The sequence below is a fragment of the Camelus bactrianus genome, chromosome 12 (genome assembly GCF_048773025.1).
Source record: "Camelus bactrianus isolate YW-2024 breed Bactrian camel chromosome 12, ASM4877302v1, whole genome shotgun sequence".
Lineage (NCBI taxonomy): Eukaryota > Metazoa > Chordata > Mammalia > Artiodactyla > Camelidae > Camelus > Camelus bactrianus.
The window spans coordinates 55,806,206-55,831,043 of NC_133550.1; the positions used below are offsets into that span (position 1 = coordinate 55,806,206).

The 24,838-nt window shown below is 42.9% G+C and overlaps 1 protein-coding gene across 1 annotated transcript in view; it reads right to left on the bottom strand.

Moving 5' to 3' along the window:
* TPH2 (tryptophan hydroxylase 2) overlaps window positions 1-24,838 on the bottom strand; it is a 96,629-nt gene that overhangs the window by 42,791 nt on the left and 29,000 nt on the right. Inside the window, exons 6-8 of the mRNA XM_010958860.3 lie at window positions 24,106-24,302; window positions 22,236-22,371; window positions 6,320-6,446 (exon numbers count right to left, since the gene is read on the bottom strand). Coding sequence (XP_010957162.2) covers window positions 6,320-6,446; window positions 22,236-22,371; window positions 24,106-24,302 — 460 coding nt within the window. The remainder of the gene's footprint in view (window positions 1-6,319; window positions 6,447-22,235; window positions 22,372-24,105; window positions 24,303-24,838) is intronic.

A 24,838-nucleotide genomic window follows, 5' to 3' on the forward strand; every position in this document is an offset into this window, starting at 1 on the left:
AGTAAGATATTTCAAGTGAACACAGTAATCGCTGTCTTTTCTTGGGAAAAATAGTCAGTGTCCAGCAAGCAGTAACTGAGAACGTCCAATATGATGTAAAGATAAATCTAGCAACGGCCTGGTCCCTCAACATGCTACCTGGTCTAATGTACAATCCAACTTTAAATACGAGGGTTGACAACTAAGAGCCTGTGGTTCTGTTTCAACGTGCAGACATGATTTGTAGCCAAAGAACATTTTGTTTTGTTTTAATTTTTGAATTTGAAGGCCTTTAGATACAATGCATATTCTCCAGTTCTCCACAGGCTCAAATTTTCCTTATTATCCTCCATCAGGCTCTTTTGCACATGTCTGCTACCTGTCTAGTCCCTGACGGCATTTAAGTTTACTGTCCTTAAAGAGGACACTAATCTACCAAACCCACCAAAGCCAGCATGACAGGGGTAAGTGGATGGTCTGACAATTACAGCACATGCTAAGCAGCCCTCACTGGGATTATTTTTGCATATCTATCATGCACAGACCCCGGACAGCTATGATGAGGATGAAAAGCGTGTGGCTGCCAAATCCAGTCGCCTTATTCATTATCCACCAGAGGGCAAATTATTTACGTGGAAAACAATGCACTTCAAATACATTCGCCAAGCACCATCATCAATTCCTTCAGATACAAAAGAGTTCCGTTTAAATGGGTCTCAGGGAGTAGAAACCATTGCCCACATAAAACAGCGAAGATAGCTCCATTCTCAAAAAATGAGCATTATTAAAATGTCAAAATAAATACCATGCAGAAATGCAGCAAGAAGAGGCAGCAGCTATAGGCAAGAGACTAGTGCCTCCGACATCAGAGCCACAAGTTCAAAAGCAGCTTTGGACAAAACAAGAGTTTGGCGGCACCCAGCACGTCTAGGGGAGGCTGTTTTCTCCCTTAGATGGATTTGTCTGCAGCACATCACAGAAAGTTATTAAGTGTCTACTTTCCCGAGGCATGACTCTCTTCTTCGTAAGTGCTTAAATTCACTAAACCAGGAAAACCAGGCACTATATAAACAGAGTCATTAATAATATAAATCTCACCTAGAGTAAAAGAATGATACGGGCTGTCTCATTGTTCTGTATAAATAGTGCTTTCTGTGGTTTTCCATCTGTCCTCTCTATGGATTTTTCTCCTTTGGTACATCTCATCTCTCATTTTATTCTAGTACTTTTTCAGGGGACTTAATGGGAACAACGTAGAGGAAATCAGCTAATAATGCCTCCATTTTTCATCAGGACAGCTGAGGCCTCAACCAACCCCACTCTCTCCCCACCACTGGGCTTTCTACGCCTCCCAGCCAGGCCTTACTTCAATCTCTTAGTCCTTGTAACTGGGTCATTAAGGTGGGGAGCCCCATGAAAAGACCAGCAGGACCCACAGGCAGGGCCACTACTTTCCCACAGGCGCCATCCGGTTCCCTGGCCTGGTGACATTATCTCACTTTTGTGCTTCTGTAAAATGGCTTGCTTCTAGGAAAATGAAACTTACTCCTAAGATTCTATTGGTCCATTTCTAACACCTCATTTGCATATGTGCAAACCTAGCTCGCTCCTGATTGGTCCATTTCTAACACCTAATTTGCATATGGTGGGGAAAAAAATGAAAACCTAAAACTATATAAAAGCCTGTGTAAACCTACAGACAGGGTCCAGAGCTTAAAGCATTAACTCCTCTGGCCCCGCTGGTGTAATTAACCTGAGTTCTCCAACCCTCCGAGTGTCACTTGGTATCTCGCCAGGATTCAGGTTGTTGTAACAAGTACATGGCTTGAGGGTCATTCATATGCATGTCATCCCATAGGTCACTTATTCCCAGGTTTACTTTGAAATTGCCTGACTGGAATCTGTGTTTTCTCTCAAGACCATCTTCCAGCAGTTTTCCATTCACTCTGTTTTTAACTGCGGGATGGGATGTGGTTCTAGAAGTCAATGGCAGTTAGAGCATCATTTCAGAGAAAAAAATATCTCCCTAGCCTCCCACACCTCGAGTCTACCTTCCTCTATATTCTCCACATCACACGGAAAAAGCTTCCCAAATTTCTTCTTTCAAAGTAAGTGGGCAGTCTCTAAAACTGGAAAGAATTAGAACTACAAGGTTTGTGAGAGACAGAAAAACAAAGAGAGTTGAGGTGGGGGCTCTTGCCATATCAGGAAAGAAAAGAGCAGACCAGGGAAAACCATGGTGAGGAAGCTGCCCAAACTGTCCATCGCATTGAGAAGAGGCCCCAAGTCTTTTGCGTTACAGTCATTTGCAAGTTTACACTCTGGTTTTTGTAACTGTCAAAGCCACTGCGAGGTTCCAGATGTGTGGGCTCCCTCGGGAGGCACGTGATGCTCCCCAACCTGTCACCAGTTATTTCCAGTCAGAGAAGAGCCTCTCTGCTGGCCCCTGCTCCATTCTGAGTCCCAGTCTCTGACACTGGACTCAGAACCCACACACACTTAGAAGACTCCCCTTAAATTCACCTCTAAGTATCTGCTTGTGTATATGAATAAAAACTAACACTGACCCTGAGTTTTCCAAATTTTTGTGTACTAGATCATGAGTTCCTTGAAGCAAGTACTGCCTCCCTGTCTTTTCCCTATTCCTACCTCATGGTACTAAGATTCTTTAGCCACTTAAAGAGTATCTGTTGACTTAAATTGGCTTTTGCAGACAAGCAGGTACATTCTAGGGAAAGAACAATGAAAGAAGAGGAAGAGAGAGAGAGAAATATGACTGATGATCTAATGATCTCTCAGAGATGGAAATGGTTTTGGATGCTGGAGCTAGGGGAATCCATGGCCAAGGATGTTGGAATCATGCTAAAGAGTGTAAGTTCCAAAAGGAAACTTACATCCTAGGAAATTTATTGGCCCTAGTAAAACAGGTCTCAAGGTCAAGTACTAATTTTTTCTTGCAAGTGCAAAAATAGGAACAAAGAATAATGGCGCCCTAAAGATGCCCTCGCCCTAATCTCCAGAACTTTTGAATATGTTATTTTGGTAGATATGACTAAGGGTATGGCCCTTGAGGTGGGGAGAGTATTGTGAATTATCCAGGGGGACCCAATCTAATCACCCAAGTCCTTAAAAGCAAGAGACCTTTCCCAGCTATTATCAGTGAGAGAGAGACATGACAACAGAAGGAAGGTCAGAGGGATGCAATGTTGCTGGCTCTGAAGACGGAGGAAGGGGACCACAAGACAAGGAACACAGGCAGCCTTTAGCAGCTGGAAAAGCAAGGGAAGGGATTCTTCCCCAGAGCCCCAGAGAGGAACACACCCCTGCTGACACCTTAAGTTTAGCCCAGTGAGAACTGCGCCAGATGTCTGACTTGATGAAACTATAAGACAACAAATCTGCATTGTTTTAAGCCATGCTTAATTTGTTTATGGGAACAACAGAACGTGAACACAAAAGGCCACCCTTGGCTCCACAGGTCCCTCTGAACTAACGAGCAGGCCCTCCCTGTGCAGCCCCCAAACCAGAGAGATCTCCTGCCCTGGGCTGAACCTGCCCCTCTCCCAACCCTCTCCCACAGCCCCACCACCTGGCCGAGTTCTCATCTTTCTAGACTCAGCACCAAGTTTCTCTCTTCTGACAAATCTTAGTTTTATCTATATAAGCTATGAATTTCTGAAAAGTGAGGACCCCCTGTCATATTCTTTGTAAATGTTAGTGTGAGTGATGAATTAATTAATCATCATTAATGGTGTGTAAAAATAAGGGACAATGAAACTGCTTTCTTGTCATTGCTTTTCAGAAAGAAATAAAGATCACTCACTGGGACCCACCTACATTCACATCCATGAAGTCCTACCTTATTCCTTCTCCTCCTCTCTTGGGACACACACAGTCACACAGTCACACAGTCACACACTCACACAGCCTGGCAGAGTTGAATCCCAGTCTGTAGCTGTTCAGAGTATGACAACTAAGTAATATATTCATCTCTGATCAAGAATATAAGCTGTCAGATGACTGAACAAAGAAGTTGTGGTATATTTATACAATGGAATACTACTCAGTCATAAAAAAGAATAAAATAATGTCATTTGCAGCAACATGGATGGAACTAGAGATCCATCATTCTAAGAGAAGTAAGCCAGAAAGAGAAAGAGAAATACCATATGATATCACTCATATATGGAATCTAAACAAACAAACAAAAAGAACACTATGAACTCATCTACAAAACAGAAACAAACTCTCAGACATAATAAACAATCTTAGGGTTACCGGGAAAGTAGGTGGGAAAGGATAAATTTGGGAGTTTGAGATTTACAAATTTACAAAAGCCACTACAGATTTTAAAAAAGTTTCTTCTGTAGAACACAGGGAACTATGTTCAATATCTTGTAATAACCTTTAGTGAAAAAAAAAAATGAAAACAAATATATGTACATATCTACATGACTGGGACATTGTGCTGTACACCAGAAATTGATACACTGTAATTGACTGTACTTCAAGTAAAAAATAAATTAAAAAAAAAAAGAGTACAAGCTGTCAGGGGTCAAAGGCTGAAACCAGAAAATTTCAAAGGAAACTTGAAAGGCACAGAAAAGTTCCAAAACATGGAGTTTAAAGCCAAGGCTAAGATGTGAGAATCAAATAACAGAACTTCTCGTGTGGTGGTTTTAAAATACGTCTACAAACACTTTGACGCTGCTTTCTCCCAGTGGTGGAGACTAATTCTCCTTCCCTTGAGTGTGGGCTGGAGTGAGTCCTTTCTAATGACGAGAATACAGCGGACGTGATCAGAGAGTATCATCAGGTCACAAAAGGCATTACAACTTCCTCCCCTCAGTATCTCTCTCTCTGCTCACTCTGGAGAAAGTCAGAGAAGGTTCCAAATTTGCAGACATCTTACAGGCCCCGCCCACATCTTAATGGCAACCTCAAGACAGCCCCTGAGCCAGAACCACTCAGCTAAGCTGCTTCTGAATCTCCAAACACAGAAACCGTGAGCTAATAAATGTGCGTTGTTCTAAGCCACTAAATTTTAGAGTTATTTGTTACACAGTAATAGACGGCCAGTCTACATGAGACACCACCCCTAGGGCGCTGGTGACAAATTGGAAGTTACGATCCTACAAATATATTTTCCTCAGCTCATAAGTAGATTTTTTTATGAGCTGAAATTTTCAAATCATTAAATTTTATTTAAAAAAAAAAAAAAACAACTAGATTTCCAGGCTGTCTCAAAATTTTGGAGACCCAGCAACACAAAGGCCTACATTCCCATCCTGCCGCTGTCTGCTGTAGAGGAGGTGTGAGGATGCTTGCCTGTGTTCACCGTGGTCCCCACTGACCCCTACACATCACCTTACTGACGACAACAGCATGGCTTTTACACCGCTATTTCTCTTTTAGTAGAAAAATATTTCTCAATTCCTGTATTTCTGTCAAAAGTAGAAAACAGAAGATATACTGAAAGGGTTTTGTGTCTTAAGAAATCTCAGAGAAAACTTATTTCTTGGTGGGAAGAAAGAATATTCCCGCATGACTAATACGCCATCGGTGTGCATCTGGGTCAAACACACACAATTTAAGAGTCTCTTTTTTCTTCTGCTAATAGCTTTGCTCATTAAGGCTCACAGACTGGCCCCTGTAGGTGAGTTTGCTAAACTTGCTCTTACTTACTCTGGGTTCTTTGAAATGGGACTAAGATAAGGCATTTGAGCTGACTAGATATAGTTCTTCAGTAGATTAAAGGCAGCCACCAACATTATGCATTTCCTTTCATACCACTTAATTTGAGAAGATCCTTGCTATTCAAATTATGTCTGACCATATCCATGTTGACTAGTCAAAGATAATCCCAAATACAACCCCTACTTTACCATAAATACACACTCTTACTAGTACTAATGTTTCTAGGAAATAAACATCGAACCAGAACAAGAGTCAGCAAATTGCAGCATACAGACCAAATCCAGCCCACCGCCAGCTTTTATAAATAAAGTTTTATTGGAACACGGCCACGCTTAATGATGTATTGTCTGTCGCTGCTTCTGCACCACGCTGGCTGAGCTAAGTAGTTATGACAGAACCCTCATGACCTGCAAGCCTAAAAGATTTACTATCCAGCCAATCCCTGAACAAGAAGGATAAAATACAAAGATTGTGACAGTTAATAAGCCAAGAACACATGGTGCTTCAAAGGAACACAATGTGAGAAAAGTCAAGTCGCCTCCAGAATGTCTGCCTTCTCAGTTACACTCACTGACTCGAATGCGTTCCTCACCTTACAAGTGGACCGAAAGAGAACGGTTTTTTAGGTTGAAAAGGAACTCACCGTGGCTAGTTTCTGAACATCTTCATCTGATGCTCCCAGAGACGCCAGGCCTATTTCTTGTGAAAACTGAGCAAATTTAGGATCTGCAAGTAGTGGCACGTGTCCCAGGAGTTCATGACATGTGTCCCTGACAAGAAAAACATCACAGAGAAATGTCACACGCGTGCAACTATGACCCGCAGAACGAGACTTAAAATTCGAAATATAACCTGGTTACTATAATTAATTACTGCTACCAAATTTCACCAATGCTGACTTTTTAATCATATGTTAGCATCTCTGAAATCCAGAGGCATCTTACACTCAATGGCACCTTGAATCATATGATATACATTATTTTTAACAAAAGAATAGCGACTGCTGTTTTCAAGGGCTTATATGCCAAGCATGTGGTAAGTGTTTTACTACCCACATTACCTCTTTTCATACTCAAGAGAAACTTAGAGAATTAAAATAACTTATTAGTGCAACATTCTACAGATCAGGGGTGGGCAAACCACAGCTGCAGGCCACATCCGGCCTCCTGCCTGTGTCTGCAAATAAAGTTTTATCGGAACACAGCCATGCACATTCACCGATGTGTTGTCTACAGCTCCTTTTGGCTAAAACGGCAGAGTTGAGTAGCTATGACTGAGACCACATGGCTTGCAAAGCCTAAAATATTTACTAGCTGGCCCTTCACTGAAAATGTTTGCTGACTCTTGCTATAGACAGTGATAAAAGCCAAAATTTGAATCCAGTTTATCATGATTTCTAACCTCTTGTTCTCAATTCTTAAATTACACTGCATCTCATGTTACACTTTGCAGGCCCTGGGAAACATCAGAGAGTCACATAACTAGCTCCATCACGAACTAGCTCTTCCCATAGACAATGTTTCTGTCCATAACACAATGTTTCTGCCCATGACACCAGCAGTCCCCTGGAGCCTGCACACTGGAAGACCCTCCCAGTCCTCTGCTTTGACTAGCCCGAACTAGGTAAGAACAGAAGTTTATATTCTCTCATTTGCCTGAGTTTCCTCTTGGAGCCAGATGACCAGGCAAAGGCAGGTATGTGTCACAATGAAGCAAGGCAGACGCCCTCCTGAATCACTGCCGTGAATCACAAACTATTTCCTGATACCGGGCTATGTTGGAATGAGTTCCCCTATCACTCTCTGGGAATGGGTCAAGAGGCAGGAATATTTTATCTTCTTGACAACTAATTAGCCAGGTGGTAATTGAAAGATGTTTCCTGGTTTCACCTGGGCTCCTCTGAAGCATATCAAAGAGATGCAGTAACATAAAAGCCAGGTACTGCCACCGTTAGGACAAGTATAAAGTAAGCTGCATGGTCATATAGTTGAAGCAAGGGTAGAAAGTGGACGCCAACACAAAACAGAGGGCGTTGCTCAGTCAAAAAATCTTGTTTCCACAACTCACACCACATGGCCAACCCTGGACAGCCACTTCACAGATACATCACATTGAAAAGGTGACCAAAGGAGAATGTGTGGACATGATACTAAAAGAAACTCCAAGTTCATTCCCCATCAACTGTGGGCCAATAGCCTCCTCTTTTCCGCTGAAACTGAATTTGTGGGAAAGATTACGTAATGGTTACTCTCCAATCACATTGCTTAAGGTGGAGAATCAGACCCATTGGATTTTAGGGCATAAGGGGAATTTAAAAGTTACCAGAGCCTCTCATTTCACCTCTGGAGAAATTAAATACAGAAGGAGAAAAAAAAGAAAGCTAACAGTCACCAAGCTCCTATTGTGTGCTGGGCACTGTGCTAAATGTTTTCATATCCCTTTTAGTAATTTCATCTTTGCTTACAAGAACTCTTTATTATCCCCACTTGATAAATGGGGAAACTAAAGTTCAGTACATTTAAGCATCTTTTCCAAGGACACACTGTTAGTAAGACACAGAGACGGGTGGGGGTATAGCTCAGTGGTAGAGTGTGTGCTTAGCATGCATGAGGTCCTGGGTTCAATCCCCAGTGCCTCCATTAATAAGTAAGTAAATAAATAGACAAACCCAATTACACCCCCGCCACCACCAAAAGAGACAGAGACAAGATTTGAGATCAAATTCCTCTGACTCAAAGCTATGTGTTTTTCACTCCGCTGGTGGAGTAAATGAGAAGGGGGTGTGGGGCGCACAGCCTCAGTTGTGGGGAGAGAGTTTAACCAAGCTGCTTAGCACAAGTGAAAGTGTAGTCAGTGCGTCCCAAGTCTCCTTTCCCACCACTCAGTCCTTAACCCTCCAGATTACTTGAGGAGCCTTTTAAAAAATGTCAGTGACTGGGTGCTACAGACAACCAATCAGGACTGTCGACGATGGACCTGAGCATCTGTATTGTTTTAGAAGCTCCCAGAGAAATCGTAAGACATAGCCGGGGTGGAGACCCACTGTCGTATCGGAGGATGCTCGAGCTCTCCTAGCAGGCTTCAAGCAACTAGTACTTACAACTAAAGCTAAATGCGATGATGGAATTTTGAGCTGCCCGTGTTTAATGCCACTAAAACTACATCAGACGGACATCCATGTACTGAGGAATAATGAACGGTGGGTGAACTTTCATGACTCCGCCACATGCATCCAGTTCCATTCAAGGTCTGATACTTCTCTGCTGAGAATGGACCCTGTAGACTCTTCTGCGACCAGTTTTTTTTTAAAGCTCATGCAGTCGGCACTGATACTGGACTCGAGGGGCCCATCATGGATAAATCGGAACATCCCCACTGCAGCCTACATACTAAAGCACCTCTACGGATCCAGACAGAAAACATGACAACAATAATTCCAAAATCAGACTAGGTGTCAAACTCCAGGGAAATACGAAAGATGGCGAGTCTTAGCTCATAGTACGAATAAACAAAGTAAGCAGAAACTAAAATAACAACTCTAGTGGCCAACACGTCTTGAATGCTATGGGCCAGGCACTGTGCTGGGTGCTTTATAAAGTGAGAATGAGATGTGTCATGGCTACTGTGGTGTTGGATTCTTGGTGCAAAACTGGATTTACTTTTGAGCTTGTTAAATACTTGAAGGAGACAGTGTTCTACCTCCCTAGCTTTTAGTGGAGTCCAAATGCTTATAGGTAGACAAGAAAGTAAAAAGTTGTCAGTTAAAAAGGAAAGAAGAAGGAAAATACCAGAGATCCAAAAACATTAAGGAATCAATTCTTTGTGGTAGAAAAGGAACTATCGCCTGGGTTTTAAGTTAAAGTGTCATTATCAGAAACCTGCAACTTACCAACATAAAACCTTTATTAGCATTACAACGACAAGGTAATCTGACCATACACAGGAGAGAAGAAATTATAAATTTGAAAGAAAAAAATCATACAATATAGCAGAATAAGTTATATTGTCTCATTAAGAGTGAAAGCCTGAAGCAAGAAGTCTAACAGAATTCCTAATGGGACGTCAGGGATTTCTAAGTGGAAGTGATCATGCTGTACTTCGCTGGTTTGCACCCTCTTCGCTGCTCGGTCACCTGGCAGAGACGCTGAGAAGGACCCACTGTTCAGATCCCTGAGCGAGTGGAGATGCAGTATGCACAGTAACCCCACGTCTCACTGAGCCTAGGCTCTGAGCACCTGTATTTCAGGTCCAGAAACAAGATTATTAACTTTTGTGGAACATTCTCAGAAATAAACGCCGGATTGTTCTCATCCCAGTGTCTCTGGCTAAGGCATATGGTGTAGACAAAGGAAACCGAAGTCCCTGGACACTCTTCAAACGGCAAAGAAAGATGTTTCATGTTGCTAATTAAAGTGATGAATTAATTCTGAAAAGTTGACATTATCTTTAGTTTCTATGAGACGGGAGGACTTAAAGGCTGGGCTGACAACGACTCGTGGGCTGAAAGAGGTTTCAGGCTATCGGGAGTCTGAGGGAGAAGGCTGAGCCTTCTCTTCAAACTTTGTTACCAATTAAATTCTGTTGGGCTGGAATCACGCTATTTCACACTGTTTCACAAAGTGCAATAGCCATTAAGTCCTGCATGTAAAGAAGCTCGCGATCCGCACGCAGGCTGTGTCATCCACAGCTGGACCCCTGAGCATCTAATTATGAACAGGTTTCCAGTGTGAGTTCACAACCATGGCCTTATCTCACCAGATCTCTCTTAAAAGATTCAATTATTTAGCCATAATTGCACCTGTCAGCACACGCAGCCTCCAATCTCCACATCGGCAAACTTTTTCTCTTTTTAACTCATCCCTTTGATGCATTTTCGCCTGAATAGTGCTTTTCAGAGCCCTTTTCACAAAAGTGCTCTGTTCGCTGGAAATGTAGGACCTTTCAAAACGGTTAGCACTGCAAAACATCATGTCTCCTTCTGAAAAAAAAAAAAAAGAAGAAGAAGAAAAAAATAGAAAAGCTAGAGCTGGTATCAGACACTACACTTTGGCTGCTCTAAATTGGAATCTTCTCTGATAAGCCCTGTTTAGGAGGATTCTAAAGCTTACAAAGGGACCTGGGCAAAATGCCTCCAGAGAATTCTTAAATCATTCTGAGAATGTGGTGATCACTTTGCTGCTGGGAAAGAAGGGTGCCAGTGGTTAAGTTCAAATTCAGAATGAGTCTGGCATTCTTCCCCCCTTATCAGTCTTCAAAGCTGATGCCTCGTGCTTCGTGTTGAACAACTTTTTTATTTTTGCTGTAAATTAAAGCTTTTGAGAAGCAATGAGTGTGAACTCAACGTTTGCCTCCCATCCCAAATCAGCACATCGGTCTTTGAAGCCCGATTTCCATGGATTTTGTTTGTTCTGCGTGACACAGAAGCCAACACTTCAGCTAAACCAAGAAGAGAAGGCAAGGAAGGTGGGGCGGGGGCGGGGTGGGGAGCTTGCATTGATGAAAAGAAGCAGGAGGGTGAGCTGGGAGCCAAAATAGGGTTTGGGGTTTTTTTGTGTGTAGGGGGGTAGGTTTCCAGCTTTTATGCAACATTTTATGGGTAAGTGCAAGTTATCTGGGATGACACATCAGGACACATTGAAAAGGGGGTGACTTGGTTTGTTCTCACTGCACTAAGGATGCAATAATGGGAATTAATTTGGTATTGAGGGAAGTTTTGGTTTTTTTTTTTTTTCAGTGCTCGCTTTGGAGCCATATACAGAGTTTCTTTAGATTGAAAATAGCATACTGTAAAATCTGGCCCAGGTAAGACTGTAGGCAGCTCTTATGATCACTTCCTCTTATGTCCCTGTAAAAGTATAGAGAAATACCTGTGTGGCCCTCTTTTTATGAAGCCGTGCACCTGGACCCTACCCTGGTGGAAACCTTCCCTTTTTCCCCCTGGGGATCATAAGGAAGGCCACCAGTGTTACTCTTCCTCGCTGCAATTCTTTTGAGACCAGCAGAAGACATGACCGTTATTTTTTTTGAAATTTAGTTTAAGAAGCATTGATTGTGTACCCATTAAGTACAAGTGCTATGTTAGGACCTGAGGCTTAAAAGCAAGTAAGACATAATCCTAGAATAACTCTTAGCAAAAGTCACCTCATGGTTCCATCAGAGGGCAAACAGCAAGTACTAACTTTCCTGATCCAGGGAAAGAAACAGTTTCCAGTTCTCACAAGTATCAGTAAAGGGCTGCATGGGAAACTGTCCTCGGGTCCCTAGTTCCTCATCATCTCAGACAGTTCTTATTTCTTAAAGAAACAGGAGATTTTTAGCTCTTTCCCTGTCTGCCCCACAACCACTAAATTCTCACTAGATCTTGAGGAGGCAATATAACATAATGGTTCTAAGTATGTAGTCTGGAGTCAGACCTAAGTCCGTGTCCCACGTTCCTGTGCAATCAAGGCACTCAGAGCAGTGCCGTGCAACAGGGCTTCCTGCAGTGATGGACATATTTTGTATCTGCGTCGTCCAACATGGTAGCCACTTGGTACAGGAGTTCTTTTTTCTTTTTTTAAACATTTTTTTAATTGAGTTATAGTCATTTTACAATGTTGTGTCAAACTCCAGTGTAGAGCACAATTTTTCAATTACACTATCTCATGGAGTTCTTAAACAACATCGTAAGATCATGCATTGGAAATACAAGTTCCAAACAAGTAATATATCATCACACAGTAAATCATACTGACACTAAGTCTATTGGACTTCATGAAGCGTTGCCCTTTTGGAAGATATTTTATCACTTAAACAAGCAGCAGTAAGTTTCTCTAGAACGGAGGCCATGCCATGTTCCTCTTTGGGTTCCTGGTGCTTAGACAATCCTGACACACAACAGATGTTTAATAACTGCTTTGTGAAATCAACAGAATAAAGCAGAGGTGGTGGGGCCCTCTTGCACCAGACAGAGGTAAACCCAAGTGAATCCCAAGGGTGGTTTTCCTAATTTCCAGTGTAGTATCAGGGCTCTGGACTAGATCTTGGTTTTGCTGTCTTCTAGTTGTATGACCATTGGGAAATGCCCTGACTTCTTTGAACTCTAGGATTGCCATTGGTTAAATAAAAAAAAAAAAAAAAAAAAAAAAACCTGCTGACCTCACAGACATGACGGAATGACACCAGACAGACAGACCAGGCGTGGGGAACATCAGAGCCTTTTCCCTCCTCTCTCGTGGTGGCATCTGTACCTGTCAACCAATGTCATTCTCTACACAGCAGTGAAGACGCACAACCATTGGTGACTTCTTCCTTGCCTAAAATTCAGTCACTCTGAACTTCTTCTGAACTTGTCATTTAAAAGGCAAATATTCCTTAAAAAAATTTTTTTCCCGGTCATCTCCATTTTTCACACCTGAAGGTATCTACATGAGCTTCTCCCTGACAACGCAGCACCCAGGGGATACAAACTGTGATTCGGGGGTGGGTGCTTATGAATGCCGATGCTGGATTACAGGCACCGCACAGGGAAGGCAACGCTTGTGGGAGTGAGTCAGTGGGAAAAAAGGAATTGTGCTTTGAATTTGTTAAAATATATGTATATGTGTGTATGTGTGTGTGTGTGTGTGTATGTATACACACACACATACACACACACATACACATGTACACATTCACATAGCTGAAAGCATTATCTTGAGTCATTCCTGTTAACAGCCTAAGAGAACAACAGGGATCTAGCAGGCACTTAGGTACAAATTTGGTTTCAAAATGCACAGGTTTTAAATACTGTATAGGGTTGTGTGTAGGGTTTTTTCTATAGGATGTCTATTGTTAAGAGCGCTCAAAGCTTTTGAGACAAAAAGCTCAGTTTACAGTCTTTGGGATTATTTTTGCTTTGAGGCATCTCACAAAACCAGATACAATATTGTGATTGGACACCTGGGAGACCAGGTCTGGGAACGTGGCCTTGTAACTGAGGATGCGCTGGGACGTGCCGAGGCGTATCAGCCTATTTGGTATTTATATAAAACTTCTCCTCTGCAAAGATCAAAGCGTATTTCATCACCCCTCACACAGGGAGGTTAAGTGGTTTGCCAACAGTCACACTGAGAGCTGAGAGTGGGGCCTGGACATCGGGCCCGCGGTCCTCAGGGCCTTCTGCCCGAGGACACGGAGACAGCAGCCTCCCATCTGCGTCACTGCTCTACAGTGAGGCGCTTGCCCCTTCTTTTTCCCACTGAAATAAAAGACGCCTCCTCTTGATAAATGGGGCAGGCTAACTGCGGCCCTGGGAAGATCAAAGAAGAAAGCGGGCCTCTGACCAGGCCTGGTAATTGGACCAAACATGGGATGAGACAGCACAGAGCCAGACCATCTAACAGGCACACCCAGTCCTTGGGGTTCTGGCAAAGCAGGGCCATCAAATTAAAGTAAGAAAGTGTCACTCTCAACTATCTTATACAAAACTGGTAATTAGAAAACCAAGAAAGAAGCAATTCAACTTCAGCACACATACAAGTTTTGAGTTTTCCTGTTTAGCGTTACTGTTACCTATAGAAGAGTGGATGACTGCACAGACGCTGGCACAGCTCCCTGAGTTCAAATCCTGACTCCCCCACTTACCAGCTGTGTGACCTTGAGCAACTAACTTAACCTTTCTGTGCCTCAATGTCCTCACCCACAAATCCAGAATAATAATAGTAACTCACAACTCTGAGGGTTATGAGTATTAAGTGAATTCATCCACATACAACACTTAAAGTAGTACCCGGCATGCAAAAGCTGAACTACACGATTGCTATTAATAGGTAAAAAAAAAAAAAAAAAAGTAGTATTGCTTCTGCTATTGTTATTGTTGTTGAAATTACCTATGTTGCAGACGGAAGGGATGAAAATACTCTCAGGTCTTAGAGCCTCTAACGTCTGAACTGACCCTGGGTGTCAAACCCAATTTTCTGAGGGAGAAGATGGCTGCTAAGCTTGGAGTGTGAATTCCGGGTTAAAGCTCAGGAAAGGGAAGCCAGATGGGATCGGCTTTCTGAGAACATGCCATTTTCTGAGAATCGCCGGTATGATGCTGCTCTGCTGTCCGGAACAGCAAAAATGATGGCAGCCCTGCGGAGGAAGCCAGTTGGCCAGGCAGGAAGCTTGGCACCATGCTTGGCAGGGATCAGGGTGATCTGTGGGAAAGAGTAATTTTAAGCTACACAAGAGCTCATGGGAATGAGGTTCAACTCTATAAAGTTCTGGCTTATCTCCCCTGCTCTGCAGTAAGACCCTGCTCAGACTTGACTTCAGTAAAGCCCAATGACTGTCAGGGCTTACTTACATCAGACAAATTTCCAGACCCAGAATCTCTCAGATGGCAGCAAGGAGGGAAAGTTGGGAAAGAAATGGCCTATCTTCCGTCTCATTACAGATCGAGAGAAAGGCATCTGTTCGAGAGAGGGGGCAGCCAACTTTTCTTATAAATTTAAAAGTCTGTGTCTTCACCTGCTAATATGGATTACTTAACAAATGAGGATGAATGTCAGAGCCACAAGAAAAGGAAATAAATGTCATCGCCAGTTTTTGAGAGGGTTCTGTCCTAACAAGCAAAGGTTAAGCATAAAATTCAGTTACTTAACTTCAAAACATGAAAAATAACATCAGAAATAATTCACTTTGATTTTTCTTGTAAAATTGAATCACAGCAGCAACTCTAAGGAAAAAATCACCTGACTGCAAAAACCTTTTTTTAAACTTTTAAACAGTTATATTTTAAAATAACATTAATTGCCCTTAAACTGTTCAATTGTGACAAGAAAGATTTTCCTTCACGCAAATGCATTCAGTTGTATTATGGCAATAAATGCTGCAAGATGAGTCAGTGGTGCCATGAATTATTTCCTAATGGTGAAAGTTTGCTCTTTGGTTTGAAAAGTGACACAGCAGGAAAGAGCAGAAGACAGATCCACAACCATACGTGCTGAATCATCAACCATCCCAATGCAGCCCTGAATCTGGAACTCCCTGACTGATTAAGCTTATACTATGTTGCACCAAGGACATTTTTGTTACTAGCATTATCAAGCGTAACATCGGAAAAATAAAGTAGAAGGAATATTTTTAAACATTCTTATTAAAACATTTTTCAAAAGGGATTTCTGGTGCACAACTACACTATTACTTTGGCAACAGCTCTTCTGGAAAGACAGATACTGCACTGGCTTGACGTCCAAGAAATGATGTTGAAGGCTGTATGTTTATATTGAAAATTCCTGGTTTTGTCTCCCTGAGCAACGCACAGTGGGTAAGAGGGTTGTGCTACTGATAAGTATTTCAACACTGCCCCGGGTGATGTTTTATGTTCCAAAGGTACAGAACCATGAGGGGTCTGGCCACCTCTGCTCTCCATCCAGAAATCTAGCTGGGGCGGGGGAAGTGGGGAGGGGCGGTGGTGGAGGCCTGTTCTGGAGAGAACAAGACTGGATTATAATACCTTAGAAAATAGGTTTTCCTGGCCTTACCCTCCTTCATTTCCAAGACTTCAGTCTGTGCACACAGCTTCTGAAGAAAAAGCATGCGATTTGGCCCCAGGAGAATCTGGTTTTATTAAACTGTATTTCTTGTTAAAGAGCTCTGCCTTTATAAGCTACCACTGGCCTTCGGGACTGCAGATAAAATGGAAAATCGTATACACGGGTACACGCGCACATGCAAATTCAGTTAGCAAGTATTCAACATGCACCTTGCACAAAACACACTCAACAGGTCTGTGGGAAATACAAAGAATAGACACAACAGATCCCCTAGAAGGAAATGCCCAGAGAAGAAAAGCCAAACCAACTAAAGCAAAACTAGGGGGAGTGGGATAAATATGAGAAATACGACAGCTGAAAATCCAAAGCACCTTCGGAAAACCGGAAGGCTGACGTGAGAGATCAGACCAGGCCAATCGAGACTGGAGAGTGAGGGAGAGATCGCTCCTCCAACTCGCTTATCTTCCCAGTGTGCCAAGGCTTTCCTTCCTAAACTGGATCTCCACCGCGCCTCTGCAGCAAGAATCTTCTAGAGACAAATCCAGAGATGTTCCTGCGTCTCTGATCTACTCTCCTCCCTCGGGGAGGAGGACCCACTCACTTCAGGACAGTCTGCAAGGACCTCCACCTGTACTTTCCAAGCTCGTGGTGTATCTTTGTCTCTTTTTTTAATTGAAGTATACTCAGCATGATGTATCTTCTTAATGTCATATTTTAGTAGCTCAGGTATAACTTAGAACACATCACAGACTGACATTGCTTTTAAGAGAGGGCAATGGGCTTTCCTGCCTTTAGAGTAAGACAATATTCGGGGTTTATTACCCAAAGCAGAGGGAAATGTTTTTTCAGCCCCAAGTGAAGGGCACTTGGGTCTCTCTCTTTTTCTTTCTGTCCCTCACTCTCTCCTTCTCTTTCTCTCATTTTAATAAGGAGGAGGTGCGGACAACTTTCACATTTCCTTTCCCTCCTCTCTTTCAGGTCCACAGTGAACAATCCCTTTTTTCTTTTTTTTTTTTTTTTTTGAAATGATCTTCATCCCCAAAGCAAAACAGATGAACAGAATAGGTTGCCCCTCCTGGGTGTGATGTGAAGAGAAGACTATTCTGGTCCAACTGACCCGTCCTCAGAGTTTTAGCTCGTGTCTGAAAATTCCACCATTAATGGTTAATGATTTTGCCTGAAGACATTAAATATATAAAAATTGTTTATTATAAAGAAGTTGTGGGAGCAGAGTATAGCTCAAGCAGTAGAGTGCATGCTTAGCATGCACAAGGTCCTGGGTTCAATTCCCACTACCTCCATTAAAAATAAAAAAATAAATAAACCTAATTAACCCCCCAAAAAAATTCTTAAAAAAATTTTTAATTAAAAAAATAAGTTGTGGAATGTATATACAATGGAATACTACTCAGCCATAAAAAAGAATAAAATAATGCCACTTGCAGCAACATGGATGGACCTAGAAACTGTCAGACTAAACTAGGTAAGCCAGAAAGAAAGAAAAATACCAATGATGTCATTCACATGTGGAATCTTTAAAAAATGACGCAAATGGACTTATTTTCAAAACAGAAACAGACTCAGACGTAGAAAACAAACATATGGTTACCAATAGGGGAAAGAGGAGGGATAAGTTGGGAGTTCAAGATTTGCAGACACACACTACTGTATATGAAATAGATAAACAAGTTTCTACTGTAGAGCACAGGGAACTATATTCAGTATCTTGTAGTAACCTATAATGAAAAAGAAGATGAAAAGGAATATTTCCACATATATATAGGACTAAAACATTATGCTATATACCAGAAATTGACATAAAATTATACACCAACGATACTTCAATAAAAAAGATAATAAAAATTAAAATGCTTCTTCTATGGAGGGGTGTCCAGTATCAGTTCCTGAAATCGGAGTAAAGCTGTGGGAGGGAGTGGAGGGCACTCACCAGTACGGGGCTGCAGCCCTGCAGGAGGAGGCACTAACACCACACAGCGGGTAGCCAGGACTTGCCCTGTGCTCCCTCACTCCCCCAACCTCAGACTGAGGCTGGGGCTCTAAGTACGTCTCAAACCTGGCACCTCCCGGAGGCAGTGGCGCTCATGGCTTCAGCCCACTTTGGACTCAGTTTTCACTTTCTAAGCCAGGTTTGGAGATCCACTCCAACCTCAGTCTGGATATTCCTGTTCCTGTTTTCCCTTTGCCAGCTGGCCTTGAGTTAATCACAGTCCTATGAAGGAGACTGACACATGAACAAATAAACCACACAGTGTCCTAAGTGCTAAAATAGAAGTAAGGCAAAGTGCTACAGCAACGTCTCGCTCTGCCTGGACTGGACTTTAATCCTGAGACTTAAAATGATTTCACAAGAGTCAGTCCGGGCCAAATGAACCACCCGTGCAGAAGGATGGAGGCCTGAAGCAGCAGGCTCATGGGGGTGGTGAGAAGTCCAGTGTGGCTTCAGCAGAAGGCTTTGGACGGGCAGGGAGGCAGAACCCATGATTTGATGAGATCAGACATTTTTCCCAATAGGAAAGAGGGAACCAATAGAAGCTAAACAGGGGAACACTACACTGGTTCAGAAAGGAAGCCAAGTCTACAGGTTGCTTCTAAAAGGAAGGGGTACAATAACTGGCAGACAGAGCAGCGATGTTAATGTGACCTGTCAAGTTTCATCTTCTCAAACAGTGGCTCTCACTGGGGGAGATGGCCCCCCCCCGGGGACACTTGGCAACCTCTGGTGACATCTTTGGTTATCACATCTGGCAGGGGTGGGAGCGTCCTCTTGACATCTAGCGGGTAGAGGCCAGGGCTGTTGCTAAACGCCTCACAGTTCACAGGAGAGCCTCCCACAACGAGGAGTTATCTGACTCAAAATATCAATAGTGCAAGGTTGAGAAACCCTGTTCTAAAAGATGAGGTGGCCAGAGGGCGCAGGAGCCACACCAGCCTTCTCAGAGAGTAAAGAGGAGAGCAGGAGATGGTGGGGCCTCTCATACTGCTTTTCTGCCACCATCCACATACAGGGCGATGCTCACACACCCACGTAATTTGGAGCATTGCTTCTTTCCCTCTCATTCCACGGAGTGACAGGGATGCTATTACTGGAATAACCTTGGGTTTGACCCACTGATTTTTTTAAAGGAAATCATTTGCAAACTTCAATACTCGATTAGCGACAAAGTTGCTTGTGATCACAGCTAATCAAAGTATGTAGCTATGGGGCAAGGAAGAGCGGCATGGCTACCTGGGGCAGTGCTCGGGCAGAGGGAGACAGAGCAGGAATATGGCCTCACTTAGAGCAGAATCAGTGACCTTTCAATCCAGGTAGAAACACACGGAAAAGCAACTCTTTCCACCAGGAAAATCATGAGTCACTGATTCTCCAGGAATTCCCCTACTGTCCTCCAGGCCAGCAAACTCCCCAGGAAACCAATCCAATCTACTTTTTAAATTCAAGTCCCATTACCTGGCCAGTTTAGAGAAGCCAGAGTTTTAAAACATAAACTGTAGAAACAAGTCAGGTTTAAAATCCAGCACATATTGCGAGCTGTGAGAGCAAAATATGTTCTACCCAAACAGAAAAGGGAAATCAAATTCTTTTTTCAGATAATGTATTTTTGCTGCTTTCACTCTCATTTCTACCTGAGTCTTCAGGGCTCACCTTTGTCTCATTAGCCCTGCCTCCCTGACAACAGTTCAGCAATTGGAGGTGGTTATGTGGAAACAGAGGACGAGTACCAAGCACAGGAGCCAAGGTGAACTTCACAAATTGGAGAAGCTGCCCTCTGGTTGGTTCTCAATTGAGGAAATGGAATTGCATTTCAAAGACAATGCCTGTGAAAGTGCTTGGGCGGGAAACAGCACCCCTGGTCTAATGTTTCATAGCTTCAAACTACAGCGTGTGGCTGGGAAGGGACTTAGGACTTTGCAATACATAAGCAGTAGAAGGATCTTTATAAAAAATTGTCTCTGCACAGTGTATTCTGGAAGGATACGGTGGACACTGGGAGCAGTGGTGGCCCCTGGGGAGGATGTAGTAGGTGCTGAGGGAACAGAAGAGGCTGGAAAAGTATGCCCTTCTGTAAGCTCTGGATGCTGCATCATGTACTTCTATTACCAACTCATAAAAGCACAACAATAATCTAAAAAATAAATGAATGATGTAAAACCCACCCAAAAAAGAGCCTAGAAAAACAACCCCAAGTTAGCAAACCCCAAGTTTCCTGGGAAACTCGCTCTGACGTAGCTTCCTCTTGTCTGTATTGTCAGAGGAACACAGAAGAAGAAAACACTCAAATCTATAGCAGGAACTGTAGTTCACTCCTGACCTCTCAGCCCTTATTTCTAACTACCAAGGGCTTCTCAACCTCAGGAGGTCCCATCCATGGGCACCTCCAAGACAAGACGCTCCCAACCCAAATCCTCTTTTCTCCCTCTCTACTTCCCTCTTCCCTCCAAGCCTAGTCTCCCTCCAGTGTTTTCAATTATTATTAGAAAAGGCTACCCACTTAGGCCCCTCAGTCTAAAAACCTTAGCATTGCCTCAGAGACCCTCTGGTCTCCCCATCCTTGTGATAGTCACCAAATATTGTTAATTCCACCTTGGTGATGTTTTGCACAGAGGTGACCTCTTGTCCTATCCCACTAACCTTTTCCAGTTCAATGCCTTATAAACTACACTCCTTCACTGGAATGGGAGCCCCTGCTGGGTTTCTAGCTAGTTCATTCTTCACACTTCCACAGCCCCCAGCCCCCACCCCATCATCTTTGTCTCAGACATAATTACCCTATCATGCTTAAGCACCTTGGATAGCTCCCTGCTCCCCACAGAATTACACCCAAATGTCCTGTTTTGACAAAAGACTATTTACACTGTGGACAGAAGAATCATTTCACCCCTAACACATACCTGTGCTCTGGCCACTCTCATGTAACAAGCCTTGCTCATTTATGCCGCTTTCGTGCCTCACATCTTTACTCTGGTTATTTATTTATTTATTTATTTTTTTTTTTTGACTTCTTTGACTTGAAAGCTTTTCCTTCCCTCCCCACCTTGATTTATCCAAAAAAAAAAAAAAAATTCCTATCCACTCTTCTAGACCCCCACTCATTTTATACACTCTCTGAAAAGCCTTTGGGGACTGCTCCCTCCCTTTGCTCCCCTAACCCTCTGTACACACCCCCACGACAGCCCTAACCACGCTCTTTCATAATTATTTATGTTCCTATCTCCCCTGCCAGGATGTGAATGGCTTTATATAAAAAAAAAAAAAAAAGACAGCTGCTATATTTTATTCATCTCTGAATCCACTGCACCTCCCTGCTAGCATTGCACATAAATGTTTGCTGAATGAATTGGCTGAAAGTACTTTGGTAAAAATGTAACACATTATCCCCCAAATTTTATAGACTTCTGTGGCTAAAATCTCATTTCTTTGCCCTCTCTCTCTCTCTGCATACCTGTTGGCATGCTAGTGCAGGTCTCAGGAGGGCCAGTTATTCAAAGGGAACTAACAAAGTGCCTGCTATTTGTAAATAGGGCCATTTGTACACTCTCTGTGCCAGATTTAGAGATTGCCTTTCTCTCTCTGACAACACTCCTCTGAGCACTCACTCCACTTTAAGAAGCATTTCTTTTCCAAATGTCTGGAGTCCTGTAAGTAACCTTTGTTTACCCTGAAAACACTCTCCGGGAAGCTGAAAGGAGCGAAAAAAACAATGTAGTGACCCTGCAGGGACCTACCTGGTCCATGAGCCTCATGTCCTCATGGCAAGAGGAGGGGGCTTCAGGGACTCGGCTCTAATCCCTGCCCACTTCCGCTGCCAGCAGCTGCTTTAACTGCCTGAACCTCCATGGGCTCTCTGCTCCCCAGTGAGGACCTTGGCAGCCCATTACTCACAAGACTATCCAGGCAAAACAGCATCCTAAGCGCAGGGATAACCTCAGTGGAGTTTAGGGTTCCTGGGCCCAATTTACTTTCAAGTAAAGTGAGCTCTGACCGCTTCCCAGGGTGGTGGTCCCTGCCCAGCCCCCGTTTCCAGTGTGGGTACTCACGGTTCCGGGGTGTAGAGGGGGTCCGAGCCATGGCGGACGTACTGAGTACAGTGGAACACTCTGTAGGCCAGTCCTGCCAGAAAGTCTCGAGGACTCAGGTATCCAGCCACCGGCCTCACTGTAAAGCCAGACCTTTCTAAAGAGGCAACAGAAAGAGCCAGCTAAATATTAACCCAATAGGACTTGACGGCCCAAGCAGGGCTTCCTGTTATGTAAAAGGATGTCCCAGAGGCAAAGTAACCAAGGTCCTAAAACTCTTGACAATTGAATGAAATATACTGTTAACAGCTATCACGTCTGTGGCTTCTGATGACGAATATACAGTCACGAATGATGGTTTCCAGGGGAACAAGACACGTTCATTAAAATGGAAAGAAAGGTGAAAAAAATTTTAAGGATTTAAATTCAGAAGCCAAATTAGGCTAGGAAAGCTCAAATATGCAGAAGACTGTAATCCAAAGTGATGCTAATTACATTTTTGGCGGTGAGCTTGCTGTAGTATGCACAGAAGTAGAAATACAGATTGTACACATGGAACTTATATAATGTTCTAAACTAATGTTGCATCAATAAAAAAATAAATTAAAAAGAAGATGTCAGATGCAAAAGACCACATATTTTATGATTCTGTGTACATGAAATGTTCAGATAAGGAAAATCTAAAGACAGAAAGCAGATTGGTGGTTGCCCAGGGTTAGGGGTGGGAGCAACGGTTGATTATAAAGAGGACAAAAAAAAAAAAAAAAACTTTCTGCAGTGATGGAAATGTCATAAAACTGGATTTTGGTGATGGTTACACAACTCTATAAATTTGCTAGTATCACTCAATTGTACAATTGCAGTGGGTAGATTTTATATTATGTAAACTATACCTCAAGGACGCTGCTAAAAATATAGATAAATAAATAAAGTGATGCCTACCACATATTACAGAATCAGTTCACACTAAAGCTTGCTATTGTCAATACCATCCAATCCTTCATCTCATCTTGTTGTTTTCTGTGATATTATGAAAACAATTATATTAATTACCGCAATTTGAAGAGGTACACTAAAGCAGTACATCTTCTATTGGTTTGTGGAAAGAGGAAAAACCAAAATAAGCAGAATGCAATAAAATCTATGGAATCCCCCTATAGTGCTAACCCCATTAAGGGCTGCCTACGAAGGCCCAGAAAATTTACAACAGGAGGGTTTTTCTTCTCTCTGACACCAGCATCGTAAAGGCTCCCATCCTGAAAACCTCAGCTCATTAGGGGAGCACCTCAGAATGGTTAGAAATGATTTTTAAAGACAAAAACCAATTGAACATATAAAACAAGTCCATCCTGGGATTTTTGGTACCTGGATGGAAATAGCCCTGTTCTCAGGCCTCCTCAGACCTGTCATTCTAACAGTCCCTGGCACACAATTTATACTTAAAAATAGGGATTTGATTAACTGACTGACTCCCCCAGAGGGAAGTCACCAGCGTTCAACATGATCCATGATATTTCTTCATCCAGTCCCTAACTTTTAACAAAGCAAATAAAAAGTCATCTTTGAGGTCATTCCATACCTAGGTGGCCCAGCAGAGTCGTTCCTGCATCAGAAAAAAGCTGCTAGAAGTTGGGCTTGCCAATATCCTTTGGGGTTCGCCGTATAAAACAGCCCATCAGAGAGACCTCACCAAGGCCTCGGCCAGGCAAACAGCCGGGTCTGTCTCCCCTCTGCTTCCTGCAGGGGCCCAGGTAACTGATGGTGCACTGCGCCTCTGCTTAAGTCAAAGGGAGTTCTTCCTTATTTGGAAAAAGAGCAATTACTGCCCCGTGTGTACTGGGAAGGCCCGTGAGGATGTCGGCTAGAAAGAGACAGCCCATGGGAAGCTTACCTTTCAGAAAAGCTGAGACGTCTTCCAGCTGGGGCACGTTGTCTTCCCTGTAGCCACAGAATTTAGTCAGCAGAGGGAAGTTTTTCAAATACTCCCGGCAAGCGTGAGTGGGGTAGAGTTTGGAGAGCTCGCGGAATACAACGCCCCAAGTTTTCGTTTCTTCCTCCGTGTACTCCACCCTGGGGATGGGCTGACCACTAGACGGGAAAGAAGAGAAATGAATGAATCTAGCTTTGGGTCGCTGAGTTGAGTGTTTTCTCATCTTCATACCTATGCAAATCAGATTCCTGGAAAGCGGGACGCCTGAGTGTCCAAAAGGATGATCCCGGTAAGTGTTACTTCTTATGGTAAATGCTAACCTTTTAGTTTTGCATGTGTGTCACTTTAAACTTTTGTGTAAATGATGTAAGTTACAGCTTCACATAGCCTTATGGACATTTGACAAGATTTATGTTCTGAAGATGAGATCAGTAACAAGTGGAGAGTTCGGAGTTGGACGGAATTGGTTTAGATACAAAGCTGTGCTCTGAGACCCTTTTCTGCAATCAACAGTAATAAATGGATGTTGTCTCTTGAAAATAAAATAGGCTGTGGGTCCCTCTTTGTCCCTTGTGGGGAACTCACCCTAATCGCCAAATGGAATTTTCAGATTATTTGTTCGTTGAGCAAAATGTCTGGAAAATGCTGGAAGACTATGCTAAATTTAAAAGTGAAAATTTTGCAAACTGTAAAA